Below are 15,387 nucleotides of genomic sequence, written 5' to 3' on the forward strand. Positions count from 1 at the left end.
TATAGTACCAATTATTCTGGGCCGATAAGCTAACTACCGGTAGGTAGTAGCTACCATAACCCACAACTGTGGATTATGGTTAAAAACTATTCCAGTTTTTCACATTTAAACTGTACTCTGGCAATAAAGTCGAAAAACAAAGGTCGTAATCAAAGCAGCAAAGGCTTAATATCAAAATTTTAAAGTTAAACCGAAAACAATCCCATAATACAACCAAGAGCTATTAATCATTTGATTTGTTCCTTTTGATCTAGCGTAGAAAATGTGTGCGTAACACCCCTTTAATGTAGCAACGTGTCGGTAGCAATGGCGCAGAGGGACCCGCTTATGCGCAAATACACCGTCTATTACGGTCAAATAGCCGTTAACGCGGCGCGGACACACCACACCGTCACCATCACCGCCACCGGCGTACTCCGACTGAGTAAAAGTCAAGATGGCGACTGATGGTCAGTTCGAATATGAGTCGATCCTCTGTGTCAAACCTGAAGTCAACGTTTACCGAATCCCACCGAGAACATCTAACCGGGCTATCAGGTGAGGGATGGGGGAGGTTTCTGACCCAGCGCTCGCTTGCTGCTGCCTTTAGAAGCCGTTGCCTCAGCGACCTGCCTACCAACCTACCCAGCTCATCCGCTAGTCACGAAGCCTCACGTAGCGGCGGCGGTAGTTTATGAGCAGGTTGTTTTTGGGTGTGTATTTACAAGGTCATAGGGTTGTACTGGGCCCTGTTAGCCCACTTAACAACGACTGTATCGGATCGGCTACATCCCTCTCGGTTTGTCTGTGTTCGTGCTTTCATCCTGTGACACATCAGGAGAGATCTGGCACTTAAAATCAGCTATCAGCTGAGAACAGCGTGCTACACGTCCTAATTTCGCTAGTTTGTCGTTTAAGTACAAACAGAAGAGCATCCCTGAGGCTGCAGAGAGGCTAGAGTCCTCCTCAAGGACGCTTTAGCATTGTTTGATGTTGCTCCATGTCAAGGGGTTAAACATGGGATGTCCTGGCTCATAGTCAATGTGGTCACCTCAATCCATTGTTATGTCTTTACTGTGGAGATAATGCATATGTTATAAAGAGGTCGATATTGGTTTGTTTACCCCATTTTTCATTGGCTGGTCCTTCAGCATGACCTGCTGCAGCTGCTTCTGACTGGACATTACACCAACCAAACAGTAGCATGTGCCTCAGGTCCCATGAGCCACAGGATTGGTTAACCGCTGACCATATGTATTGTGAGTAAGGGTGATGATGTAATATTTCATCCCCATGTCTCAGTGAAATGTCTTAGTCACGTTTTGCACACGTAGAAAATGAGTGTGTCTGAGTATGACAAATCATAACAGTAACTTTCCTGTGTCTTGCTTATTCACCTCCTCTGTCAACATCAGTCTGAGTAAACTGTCAACAATTCACCTACATCACAACATCTACCTCTGTGTGTGTGTGCGTGTCTTAGGGCTGCTGATTGGAAGCTGGATGCTCCTGACTGGACGGGACGCATGCGTGTGACGGCCCGGGGCAAAGTAGCCTACGTGAAATTGGAAGACAAAGTCTCTGGTGAGAGACGAGCAGACAGGGCAGCGCCATTGTTTACCGGGCTGTCGCTGCTGTAAATCACTTCACTGTATAGTCTCCTGTTTGTCACCCTGCCCCTCTGTTACTCATCGATTCCAAGGTGACCCAGCCTGCAGCCGAGTGAGCAGTCTGGAGGCTGCATCAGTGCATTTTTTAGAAACTTAATGTCCTTGTTTTCTGTAAAATACACCTTTTGTTTTCCATTCACGTAACATGGCAACAATAATAAGTTCTGGTCTGATTCTTTAAATCCTAAAGAAAGGTGGTTTATTTACTACCTCCTTCAGCATAGGATACAAGTAATGTCCTGCAGAACAATCAGAATAACAAATAGGTGATGCAGATCGTGTAAATTTGAATTAACATAACCTGCTGATATGTTTTCAACATGGAATAGCAGCCATTAAATGTGGACACAGAACTGCTGTAAATCATTTAGAAAATCAAGATTATTCAATTCAATTTTATTTATTTACCCCTAAAACACAAGAACAAACACCTCAAGGTGCTTTATATTATAAGGTAAAGTACCTACAATAATGCAGTGTAAATCCCACCAATCAACTAACCCCTTTTGAGCAAAGATTTGGTGACAGTGGGAAGGAAAAACTCCCTTTTAGCTGGAAGAAACCAGGCCCAGGTTGGAGCAGCCATCTGCTGCGACCAACTGGGGGTGATGGGGAGAAGACACAATGTGAAAGAGAGCCAGAGATTCATAGCTGTATTAAAATGACCAAAGTGAGTTTAAGGTTTACAGTAATTGAGCTTGAATAAGTTATTGTACCATGCAAAAGTTGTTGTTGTTGTTTTTTTGTTTTTTATGGACATTGACTGCTTTTTGGTTCATTTTCGGTCCAGTCCCTGTACCTGACCATTTTCAGAGAAATGTTTTTTTTCTGTTTGTTTGTTAAGCTGCTTAACATTGACCTGTGACTCATTCAAGCATAAAAAAAGACACCTGACTCAAGTGACAAACCAGTGTTGTGTCTACACATAACACTTAGGAAAGAACCAAGTTTAATTTGTACCTTTAGGCACTTTGTCACAAAAACACATAATTTGTTCCCATGTCTTTAGTTAAATCTACGGTAAATGCCAAAAATAACACCGTTGGAGAGCACAAAATAGTATTTTTGTACCAGCAAGGTGATTCCCAAAAATTTGGCCTATGTCAGCATGGTGTGTAGTGTATCCTTAAAAAATGAGTAAACTGGATGAGAGTAGAGGAAAAAAGAAAAAGTGGGAGGTGTAAGACACTGTCTAAAGCAGATGAACAGAAAGCCTTGTCCTTAAGAGGAAAAACTACAGCAAAGACCTGAAATTTGCAGTTCAAGTCATCAGTATGTACGGAGGAGGTACAACAGCCATCTCCAAAACGTGTAGAAGACTCTGCCATGGTTTGGGGCTGCATTTCAGCCAATGATGTTGGTGAACTTGTCCAAATCGACTGAATTATGAAAACAAAGAAGTACCATCAGATTTTGATAATATAAAGAAATGATGAGGGGATACTCAGGATGTTTGCATAGGACTATATGTCCGTTGTTGTGTTGCTGCCTTTAAGATTATCATGAATTCATCTGACCTGAATCACATAAACCTTTATTAAAGTAAGTGAGGACATGATGACCAACTAATCTGAGTATGACTGGGATTTTTACTGACTTTATAGGCTATACATTCCTGTTTATTTAAAACCACCTGAAACATATTGCAACATACAAAGCTATAGGTGAGTATCTAAAATAAGCTTTTTGTAGTCCATCTTCAGGGCCCTGTAGTTTCAACACAGTCGACATCAATGATGTCATCGTCACATTGTTTAAGAGACTTTTGTGAGTGCAGTCAGATTCTCACCAGCTCCACACTTATTTAATTACGGTATTCTCCTTCACATCTGTCCTTTACCTCGTGGCATTTTCCATCAAACCTTCAGACTGTTTTGCCAAGCTGATAACGAACACATATCTTTTCAGGGGAGCTTTTTGCCCAAGCACCAGTGGACGAGTATCCTGGAGTTGCAGTGGAAACAGTTAGCGACTCAAGCCGTTACTTTGTGCTGCGCATCATGGACGACAACGGTGGGTAAAACAATTATTGCTAAGCCATAAAATATTGAAAAAAAATGTGTTTGAACAGGATACAACGAAATTATCAGGATTGATGTGGTTTTTTTTTTTTAAAGTCTAATAAATTTAAATTAAAGAATGTTGGGTATTTTTTTAAAGCCTTTAAAATATTTTTTTTATAGAATCACATACTGTCTGTTTTAGAGATTACTGAACTGTGGAGTAGCTGTATCCATAATTTGTTTCGCAAAGACAAAACTTTATTACATAATTCAAATTTTGTTCAGTCCTGATTTTTATTTTAAAGGTCTTCATTTTTAAAGTAATGCAGGGACAGTGTTCATTACAGAAGTTCTGTTTCTGTACAGCACATTTTCAGCCAGTTTGTGCTACGGTGTGCAGGTCATTCTGAGAAACCTGTGGGTTTATTTTGTTTGTTATTACTGCTGTAACTTGATTGTTGTCTTTGTGTTTTTTCCTCAAAGGCCGCACTGCATTCATAGGCATTGGGTTTGGAGACCGAAGCGATGCCTTCGACTTCAATGTCGCACTTCAGGACCACTTTAAGTATGAAGCTGCTCTGTGAACGCAGCTCTAATCATGACTAATTGAGTTGTCAGTGTATTTTTTTCCTTTAGTGTTTCCTAAGATACATTTTTGTATCACTGCTTTCCTCCCTTGCTTTCTACAGGTGGGTGAAACAGGAAACTGAATTTAGCAAGCAGGCTCAGGCTCCAGACTCCACTCCAAAGCTGGACCTGGGCTTCAAAGAAGGACAGACCATTACTCTGAACATTGGGGTATTATTTATTTTCATAGAGTTTCATAGTACTAGTGTGGTGTTCAGGCCTTTTTCAAAGCTGTACAAATATGTCTCTGTCAAGCTCAAATGCATTGCATCGCATATATTTACTGCTAGGTTTAAAAAAGCATCAATCATACTGGATATACCCTCATTCATGCACAGATTTTGTTTCCTTCCATCTATATCTTATCTAGCAATCGAAAAAGAAGGACAGGTCTCGTCCACAGAGTTCAGGCGGCTTTGGGCTCCTTCCACCTCCCCCTGGGGGAAAACTGGCTCCACCCCCTTCTTCCAGATCAACAAATCATAACACACAACCATCAGCAGGAGGAAGTGACTCTGGTATGTAACAGTCCAACAACAACCCCATGTTTAATCTTCACCTCAATTTACAATGTTATGAGGTTAAGAAAAGATATAAAGGAGAATTCAGAACTTGGGCTGCGGTATATCATATCGTCCAGTATGATACCGGAATAAATTTTTACGTGATCTAAAAGCGTCGTATCGTGATATCAGCGATAGAGCGGCGCCATGTGTTTACATTCCCTAGCATGCACAATAAGAAAACAAGCCCAGGCATGTCTGACTGCGAGAGTCGCATGTCAGCTTCCGATGATGATTTAGTAAAAGAGGGAGCTACTTCACTGAACTCCAAACACAGCACAATGGAAGCAACAAACTTATTTCACCACTCGAGGCAAAAACAGATCGTTGAGTTCAAGAAGGCTGCAAAGGTGGAGATGCTAGCAGCTGGTGATGTGCAGCCCAAAAGTAAAACAAATGAGTCACATGAGTCGCTGGCTATACTCCATATGACAGGAGGAGCATATGTGGATGGAAATTACTGATGCGGTTACTCTGTAGAAAAGTAGGGCTTTAAGGAGCTGGTTAAAAGTTCTACTCAAGGTAGAACATCCCGGTTGAAATGAAATGCTGTTCAGTTTCAGTTTTATAACTTGACAAATCTGTGCACAGTCCTAAAGAGTTTCAAGTTGTGAATTTTTTTTAAACACCGCATAGGCTTCTTCAACGCTTACATTTGACTTAATGCTGTGTCACTACTACGCTCAAAATGATGCTTGCAATTCCACCAGGTGCAGCGCAGCAGCTCTGGTCTGCGATACTTAAAATAGCATCGGGTCAGTTTTTTTATAGAACGACTGTCAAGCTGCACAGAGCCAATAAGGATGGCAGGAAGTCAGGTATAGAAATCTGGCCACTTTTCAAAATAATAGACCGCATGCACAGTTTTCTGAAACTCTCCTGTTGTGATTTGAAGCCGTGCTAAAGGCAACAGAAAACCGCACTCGAGACACAGTCTCACAGACAAGCGGCAGGTGTATTTCAGGGGTTAATGTGAAGGTCGTGAATCTGTGCACTTTGCTGGTTGAGCCCAGTTTTTAATTTATGTCAGAAGCAGTTTTTTTGATTTATAGTGCAAATGAAGGTGAACCTTATTACTCCATTAATGCTTCGAGTTTGGGCGCTGCTTTTTCATTTACAATGGGGGATCTGACCTGCTTAAAGCAGAAGTCAAACTGAAAAAAAAAATGCTTCCAGAAATGAATCAGAGGAAGGGCTTATTTTTTTGGTGTTGAAGATTAGTTCCTTGAGCTTGTCTGTTTCCATTGAAGCACAAGTCAGTCTTCATAGTTGATGTAGTGAGTACAGTGTTGCGCAGGTCTATTATCCAAAACTATGACACATATATTTTAAAATCTCTTTCATTTAGAAAATAGTGTTTCCTGTAGCTTCTGTAGCATAGATGTTTACAGAGCTAAACTGTGTCATGGTTTTCTACACTCTTCTAGTGGTATCTAATCATGCGCGCGGTTTCGGTTTCGTGTATTAAGATTTGTAGATGCCTGTGTAAGATTTCCTCCGCCATCTGTATAGAGCAGAGGTGAATGTGTGTTTAAAGCACTGAAAAACATTCCAAAAGCTTGTCTATCTGAAATCATTGTCCTGTTAGTGGCGCGGTGTGTGTGGTTTGTCCAGAGTAAATGTGGGAAAAGACTCACTAGTTTTGAGTTTCAAGTGGAAATTTTCAATACTTTACCACCATTGTGTTTGGGTGGCGGCAGAAGTTTCAGAGGTCGAGATCTAGAAAGCTCAGTGCATAAAACTGAAACCGTGTGCATCACTGATACCACCAGGGTAAACTGGAAAATAGTGCGAATACCACTGTAAGTAAAAGTTGTAGGACAATATTTTTTTGTTATCTGGTGAAATGATATTTTTATCGATTGCTTAGAGCTGATGTATCATTTGAGAAATCCTTGTATTGACATTCAGATAACTTTTTTAATCCCTCAAAAAGACAATTTGTTTGCAGATTATAACATATGACGTGTATTAAAGTTTCAGATGTGCGTCTCTCTTTTTCTTTGATTTCAAACTGCCAGGGTGTTTGCTAGACCTGGACTCCAGTAACTCCAACTCTGTGGCTCCACCCAACCCCACCTCGACAGGCAGCTCTGACCTGTGGGGAGACTTTGATTCTGCATCCCCGAAGTGAGGAGAGAGTCCCCCTGTTTTTTTCTCCCTTTTCTCTGTAAATTTATGCAGCACTTTTTGCAACTTTCTTTTCCCGATTACGGGGTCCCGTATCTCTCCCTGCCAAGCAGGGTAAGCCCCTGTCGTAGTTTTATTTCTCTTGAATTCCTCCTACTTTGTTCTGACCCCACAGCACCGTCTTAATTACGCTTACAGCTACAGCTGCGGGCCAACTTGACATATTCAGCAGGCTCTGCATCCCATCATTCACTCCATCTGCTTGGACTCTGTATTTGTCTAGATTCGCCCTGTAACAGTTTATTCCGCCAATTTTCCCGTTCTTACAGTGTTTTATTTGCTAATGATACACAATAGGAATATCAAGGGACGCATAATCTTGTCATCAACATCTAATGATCTACTGAAATCTAATGAAATGTTCATGAATGACTTAAATGTACAGAGAATATTTATTTTAAATGTGTATATACATATATTGTAAGTGGTTTGTAATTATTGTTGTTGGTCTACGTCCTGTTTCTCCAAGTCTCCAGCAGCGGGACTGATTATATGCACTGACTGACGGTCGCATCTGTCTGTGTAGTTAGTAATTCATGAAATCCGCAGTGAACGCCATGATTGGCTCATGCTAGCTTCAGATTATTGCAACGTTTACCGCATAAGGATTTTACTTGAAAGACTCCTGTTAAGTCGCAGCTGATTTACAGAGCGGCCGTGCTCTTTAGCACTCTCTGCTCGGCTCTTGCGGTTCTGCAGCTGTCAAACACATATTCCACCGGGGACGGGCCGCGGGAGCCGCGCGCATTGTTTTAACCATAAATCAGGACACTTGGAAGCAGGAATGCTGGATGGGAGAGGGTGTAAGCAAAAGAAGGAGAGGCATCAAGTGCTTTTATCTTTGCCTCAGGGGGGAAGCAGAGATGATTTAGTCCGTGTTATGTCATCTTCACTCAGCACAGCTGTTAAAGTTGTGACTGGTGAGTCATTTAGGTCACGGCCTCTCTCCTCGTCAGTGAATCGCTCTGTGTTTCTGTCTCCGTAAGTGTTTATGAGAAGGGCGATCGGGTCGTGCTCAAGCACAGCGTGTTGTGCTGTACAGATGAGTTAAATGTGAACTCCAGTTCCATATCAAGGTGTTAAGCTATCAGCGGTATTGTGATGCAGACAAATGCAACGTGGAAATAAGATAGTCCGTGTTTGATGCAGTGTTTTGTTGTGATATTGTTGTGTACCCAGAGATGGATTATGTAAAAAATGATATCACACGCACATGTGTTGTAACAGATGTGCAGTGGAAAGTGGTGTGATAATGGATCAGAGAACAGAGTGTGTGTGAGTGTAAAGCCCCAAGGATGCTTGTCAGTGTTTGTTTATTGTCTAAATTATTTCTCCCAGATGTTACCTGTTATTCAAACCGTAAGTGTGTGTGCAAATGAATATGCAAAGAAAACTATAAAGAAAACACTTAATGGCCATAACTTTCTTTTGTGGTTGTTGTTTTTTTTCTTCTTCTTTAAATTGAGTAGTAAAAAAATAAATAATCTCGTGAACAACTTCCATTATATTTTATTGGTTACAATAGTGCACATAATACTGAACTGTCAGTGTGTACCTTACACTCCACAACAGAGTGGGTCTTTGTTTTACTTTGTTTCTTATACGATTAAGTGACTCAGTGCTCCTATAGGCCCATTACTGCAGTACCTCAAATGGATCGTAAACCATGGAAGACATGACCTGTGTCCAATACACACGGACGAAATGAAATACTCGCACAGTAAAAGGACGAATACATAAACATATGTAGATATGACTCAGCACACGTGTGTGTGTGTGCTCGCGTGAAAGAAAAGGAAAGAGACCCTCAGGTGTGGCGCAGCGGATTTATGGTGTTTTTATTGGCTGTTTTCGATGACGATGCCCATGGGTCGCACCATCGTCACCCGGTGGTCACGGGCCCATTCTAGGCAAGATCAGGCTTTGTTTGCCCAGGTTTGGGGGTTGCCACGACGATTGCGACAACGTTTGCTATTGGATGACCTCTGGATACGTCTGGGCCACCCAGACAACTCTCTGCATAATTCAGCTGTAATGTAAAGAAAGGGGAAAAAAGGGTTATTTATTTGTATGCATATTTTCATGGACTGTAAGATCACTGTGCCTTTATACAGACAGGTGACAAATGAAAGGAGAAACCTGAGCCCTGCAGTGGAGGGATCCTGTGGCTCTGACCTGCTGTGGTGTGGTTCATACCTGCTGTCATTTTTATCATTCTTCATCTATTAAACAAAAGATCCAAGTTTAATTTTAATAAAATAAAAGTGAGCGTTACAGCATCAGCAAATATATTATTATTATTATTGGCGATTTATTTGGTTTTTACCCTCAAAATCAAGCTGATGAATGTACCAACTTGTTAAACTGCACTCTTTGGCATCATCAACTGAGGGAACAAATTATATTTTTTTGGTTATTTGTTTTAGAGAATCACTGCCAAGGAGCAATGAAGCTGCTCCAGTGTTGTCTGTTCCTTTAATTTGTCACCTGTGTATACATTAAGACTAATTCACCTTTCAGATACTCATCCTCACGGCACACTGTCCTCACACAGATCTCTTTGTTGATCACATAAACACGAGGGAGGCTGCGAGAGCACCAGGGTAAAACATGAACATTATGAGGATGGATATACTGATACAGGCTGACAGGGTAACTCTGTTCAGTAATGAAAGTCTTGTGAGCTCAATACTGTTACACAAATATTGTACTAATAATTAAGGACGCTATTTGTAGTACTTTATACTTCTAGCTGTGTCTGTTAACATATCATTTAAGTAGTCTTCAGTAGTAGTTTTCCAGGCTTCTTGAAGGACATTCAAAGCTCTTTACTACTTGTACTGATGCAAAGATGAAGCTGTCATCTTCAGGGAATACCTCTTTGGGAATCACCCTGTCGGTGCAAAAATACTATTTTATGCCCATCAAACGATGTTATCTTTGGCATAGATTAAATTACAGAAATGGCAACAAATTATGTGTTTTCGTGACAGGCTGCTGGTAACAAAGTGACTAAAGATGCAATTTAAAGCTGCTTTGCTGAGCTGTCTGTTATGTTTAGACACAATAGTGGTTCATCCCTTGAGTCAGGTGCCTTTTTATGATTGAATGACTCATGGGTCGGCGTTAAGTGGCTTAACAACCAAAAAATAAAAGTCCTCTAAAAATGATCAGGTGCAAGGACTGGACTGAAAATGTGTGAAAAAACAGCCAAAATGTCCAAAGAAAAGCCTGGAGAACTGTTGCTCAAGACCATTTCCTTGTTTTCTTTCACCACCTGTCGTTAAAACACTGAAGCAAAAGTAAGACCTTTACTGCTCAGTTTTTAAAAATAAGTAAGTCCTTTTTCTGGAAAAAAGACTAATTAAAAGTGTGTTGTTGTAGAGGATTTGCAGATCACCTGTAGAGACAAAGACTACCAATACATCTCTTGATGGGCTTGTGAACTGAGTACATCCTGGTGCAAGGATACGTCTCCTCCCTACATTCTGCAGAGAGATAACAGCGGAGACACATGTCATGTTGATATTGTGTAAATCACAAAAGTCCTAAAAGTGGAGATACTCACCGGTTGGTATGGCGTTCCCAGGTGCTTCTAGAAGTGAGGAAAGAAAAGAAAAAGAATAAATGAGAAAAACTCAAAGAGTAGCAGACGTCTGTCATCATTATCAAAAGTAAAAGGGCTTTACCAGTTGGCTGAGTTTGGGCTATAACCGTGAGTGCTGTGGAACAGAAACCGCATGAGGGGAGAGGTTTGCAGCATAAAAGCAAACACACAGCGACTCAACCATAATTAAACAAGTTGATTTGTGTGTCCTGTTTGGTAACGTTACCCTGGAAACTGCAGAGGAGCAGGACCACTGGGAGGCTGCCCATTCCTTCAGCTTGTAAGGGGTGAACTTTACGAGCTGCAGGAAACCGAAGAGGAAAAGAGTCGGGATGATTTCACAGAGTGGAACTGCTCAATATCCTCACTATGATTTTTTTTCTAATTCCTTAACTGTTTATGTTTCCTTTAATCCCGTTACATAAATGCTAACAACATTTCAGCTCAGGGTAATGTTTTCCTTAGAGTTTTACATCAGCTGAAAACACAGATGTGTAGCACAGTGTCACACAAGAGCCTCTGATGTCATTTTTCCTACATTTATTTATTCTAGTATTTATTGGACTCCTTGTAAACAGATAAGTGATGCCTGATTTCCTTCCTCCTTTCCCCCCCCCCTTCCCTCTCTCATCTCCCGCCCTGCACCATTCCTCTCCTGATGTGTCACAGTAACTTTGGAGTCCAAGATGTGAATTCTCGCAAAAGAATGTGTTTTTTGTGTGTGGCCTATTTGAGGACCCCTCCACCCCTCCTCTGTTACGCTCTCACATTCTTTCCCAGCTTTATTTTCAGAGAACATATCGCCGCTTTCCAACTGTACAATCATCGCCAGCCAATCTGAACTCGATGGTGGGGTTTTTTTTCCACATCTTGTCCTTTCAGCAGCGATACATCCCAGAGTCACACATTTGCAATCACTCAGTTGAAAACACTGCATTTTTCTGCTTTAGCTGCTTGTTTGTCTCTGTTGGCTCGTTTGTGAGAGTTTTTTCACTCTTTATGTCTGCTGAACTTCGCATGCAACCCTTCACTCATCTACAAAGCCTTTTTGACTAAGTTAGTTAACTAGTCAGGCATTCGCCTCCTAACTTGTGTTTACATCTAATCAGAAGGATGTATCACCCAGTTAATGTCTTTGGCTGTGAGTTATCCTGAGTCTGCAGATGTTCTTCTGTGTAATTCCTACAGAATGTGTACAAATCAGGTGGAAAAAGAAACATAACTTGTACTCACAACTTTTGCTGTCGTCCACAACTGCTTTAGTTTTATGAATCTTTTGTCTTCTCTTCTTTTCCCCTCCTTCCCTCTCCTGCACCCTCCTTCTCCTCCTCTGCTTCCTCCTCCCTCTCCTCTTCCCCCTGTCCTCCTTCCCCTGGCACTTTTCATGCTTTTTGCTATTTTCATGTCTCGATTTGATAAAATCTTCTGCCTTTGTCATCATATCTGATGGTTAGTATCCAATTATATTGCTGTGATAACACGCTTTACTTTGTAAAGGTAAACGGTCTGCTGGACTCAAATCTAAAGATGGGTCTTTATGACTGTTAGGATGCAGAGTAAGTTCAGGGGGCCTCCATGTGATGGATAAGAACTAAAGCTACCTGAACCTTTGCACAGTAGTGCATCTTTATATATTTTTACTTCCCCGTGTTTCACTGTTTCATCAGCATACATTAGCAATTATCCTTCTCTGAATAAAGGTAGATTGAGCACAGGAGTTACAGACACGCTCAACAACTCTTTTTCTTTGTATTTGCTTGAAAAAGCACACACAAAGATAAAAGAGATAGAAAACGCTTTAATTTAATATTTCCTCTTGTATTCCTGTGACAAATGAGAAGGCTGTAAACATGAGCCATTTATTTCCTGGCATATGTTTGTAGTTATTTCACAAATTAACAGTCAAAATGAGCTCCAAATCTGACTTTTGCAATACTTGGTACAGCCAGCAGATGGAGCAATGCACATAAGAAAGTGGTGCCTCCCATTAACAGACAATCGTCTTGACGCATGCTCAATCATTCAGGTAAGGATGCTCTCGTGGCCATTGATCAATGGTGAATGATCAATCATCGTGACAATTTGCATATTAATGATCATGATTATGATAAACAACATGAAGGCATGAATCCCTCCTGTCTTATATCAATGGTATTAATAGTGTTGGAAATATTTTCTTGGTGCACTGTGGGTTCCTTAGTACCAAGCGCAAGCACAGCCTAACTGAGTGTTGTTGTTGTTGTTGTTGTTGATCATCTCCATGCCTTTATGACCACATCACAGAATGTCACAAAGCTCAGATCATTTCAAACTGTCTTCATTGAGGCAGTTCTGCTTGCAAAAGGAGTTCCAACCCAATACTAGCAAGATGTAGAAAACAATTAACTTAATTAAAGTTATATGAGAAATGGATCATGTTATGACCTTTATTTAATTTATTGCCTGAAGTTAAAGGCGATCGACCTTGTCTGTATTTACAGATTACACAGGTAAGAATTAATCATGAGTGCTCTCAAGAAAATAACAACATGTAGCTCCAAAGATGGTTTCTCATCCCCAATAAGCCCAAAGTACTTACACTCTGTCATCAGCTCACGCAGCTCGCTGTTTGTTCTCTTTCGAAACAAAGAGATGCATCACAATTGCTTGGAAGACCGCAAGTTAGACAGGTAGTGGACATTTTTTATTACTGTATATAAACTTGTCATCTGTGGACAACAGTTCATTACATACCTAAGCTATCGTTCAGAGTTGTGTTATCCGTGTAGATGAAGGCCACTGTTCCAGACCCTTTGTCTCATTGTGTTGAAAGCTTTCGTTCATTGTGACCTTTATAGCAGCTTTGGTGAAACTTGACTCTTCTTTGGCTTCTACGAAGTTGACCAATATAAATATTGCTACGCATACTCCTGAAGCTACAAAGTCTTACTGGCTCTCACCCTGTGGTGGGCCAAGTCAGCTCAATAGGGACACACTCATCATCTCCCTTGACATATTGGGGCTACACGGACTCCAGGTTGAGCCTGCGGGATGCCCCTAACAAGGTCGACAGGGTGAGGATGATGACAGCTTGACAGATAGAGGCAGTGTAAGCAAAAGAGACGAGGAGAGGAGCCAATAAGCACGATCAGTCCTGCGAACGTATCCAACCGCCCCTCGGTCTACACTTCTGTAGCAGGAGCTACAAAGTAAAGCTAAAATGAAGACAAAAAAGAGGATTAAAGGGTCAGGTGCTGAGCAAGAAGGACCAGCAATGGTTAAGGCAAAACATGCCTGACTGTAAACACATAATAAAAACTCTAGTTGTTTATTAGTTGTATGGCATTGCATGAGGCATGCCGGCAATGCAATGCATACCCTCTCGCTCCTCTCTTTCACCCCAACATGTTTCGCCTTCGCTCTTCGTCTCGCTTACAGTCTCTGGATTTCAACCAGCTGATAGATTTTTGTTTTTTTCTAGTGCTGCTGTGTTTCCTGTGCACGAAAACCAGCAGCGCAGCACACTTAAGCACTTTCTTTTCTAAACTAGATCCAGTGTGGCTCATTGATGCTTCTCGCTGTTCAAAACTGATAATCTCAGGTTCTCCCAGTCAGCCAGAATCACCTCTGCCAGTCCTGTTTAAGTAATTAAACCTGCTGAGCTGTAAGATGCTGCCAGGTGGGGGAAAAAGTTGCAGTGGAAATATTAGGCCATGATGGGCAGAGGGTTTGGCTTCCAAGTTGGGGTACATTTCGTTCATTTGGCTATATGAACATTTCATTTGGTCAATTAATCTGGTCAATTATATCGCCGTGCATTTTTGCAGACCTCATTCTGGTGACAGGTGAAAACCTTTATCAGATATCTGTCTAAATATCTGTTACATAGTGTGGAGTTTTCAGGCTGGTTTTCTCTGTGCCCTCTGTCTCACCTTTGTAAAAATGCACTTTTAAAAACACTAATGCATGTCCTCTCAGAGTCAGAAAGAAGGCAAACGCTGTATAATGTAAAGGATGATAAATAAGCAGGTAGCTTGAAGGCAGCGAATGTGATGATGTAGACCTTTACAGAGTTTAAACTTTCCAGCTAAAGTGTGCTTCATGCAATATTGGTAACACGCAATCTCAATGGCGCTGACATCTAAATACTAGCTTCTTTGGTTTCTGGATGTGGGAGTGTGTCTTTCAACTTGACAAATGTTCAAAGGTCTGTCATGACATGTGACTTGGAAGTACATACGTGAGTTAAAATAAACTAAGCTGCATCTCCAGCTTGGTTCAGCAATTCAGCAGTAGTCCACATGTGTAGCTGTCCTTGTTTCTCCTGTTTTCATCATCCCCGCTATCTGTCCTTCTGAACCTCCAACAGATTTGCACCTCGATCAGCATCTTTGTGTTGGCACTCGAATGTCTCAGCAGTCTGCACCATGTGTTTCCATTTGTCAGGCTGAGGTCCTCCTTTAACGCCCAATCTGAGTGTCACATGAGCTTTGGTTCCCAGAAACCAGTAAATCCCAAACCACCATTGCTAAAGGAGATAACAAATGTTTTCACGTAAACATTTGGTATTGTGTGACACAGCTGATATGCAGCCGTGATCCGAGATTAAAAAAAGAAGTAAGTAGAGTGAGGGAATGACAGCCGTCAAGTGTGAAGAAAACAGATCTGACTGTAATAGCAAAGATGAAAGGGAAAGACCAGGTCCAAGTGGCACGGCAGAAGAAAGGGAAAAGTAATCTGCACAAGGGCCAGAGATAAAACGAGATGAG

At 41.3% G+C, this 15,387-nt stretch overlaps 2 protein-coding genes across 2 annotated transcripts; one reads left to right on the forward strand and one right to left on the reverse strand.

Moving 5' to 3' along the window:
• The first annotated feature begins 300 nt into the window (after positions 1–300).
• On the forward strand, positions 301–8,444 carry LOC102211863 (adaptin ear-binding coat-associated protein 1-like). Its single transcript, XM_005731961.1, has 7 exons — positions 301–537; positions 1,463–1,563; positions 3,558–3,662; positions 4,136–4,217; positions 4,342–4,450; positions 4,650–4,797; positions 6,864–8,444. The coding sequence occupies exons 1-7, from the start codon at positions 437–439 to the stop codon at positions 6,974–6,976; spliced, it is 759 nt and encodes a 252-aa protein (XP_005732018.1). The 5' UTR covers positions 301–436; the 3' UTR covers positions 6,977–8,444.
• Positions 8,445–8,523: 79 nt separating this feature from the next.
• Positions 8,524–13,430, reverse strand: mfap5 (microfibril associated protein 5). Its single transcript, XM_005731962.2, has 7 exons — positions 13,373–13,430; positions 10,866–10,940; positions 10,722–10,754; positions 10,601–10,627; positions 10,433–10,520; positions 9,546–9,619; positions 8,524–9,061 (listed from the first exon to the last, which is right to left on the reverse strand). Exons 2-7 carry the CDS (start codon positions 10,906–10,908, stop codon positions 8,949–8,951), a joined length of 378 nt encoding a protein of 125 aa, XP_005732019.2. The 5' UTR covers positions 10,909–10,940; positions 13,373–13,430; the 3' UTR covers positions 8,524–8,948.
• Between the last annotated feature and the right edge of the window lie 1,957 nt (positions 13,431–15,387).

Source organism: Pundamilia nyererei, unplaced genomic scaffold (genome assembly GCF_000239375.1).
Source record: "Pundamilia nyererei isolate P.nyererei 1_Seehausen unplaced genomic scaffold, PunNye1.0 scaffold00045, whole genome shotgun sequence".
Classification (NCBI taxonomy): Eukaryota; Metazoa; Chordata; class Actinopteri; order Cichliformes; family Cichlidae; genus Pundamilia; species Pundamilia nyererei.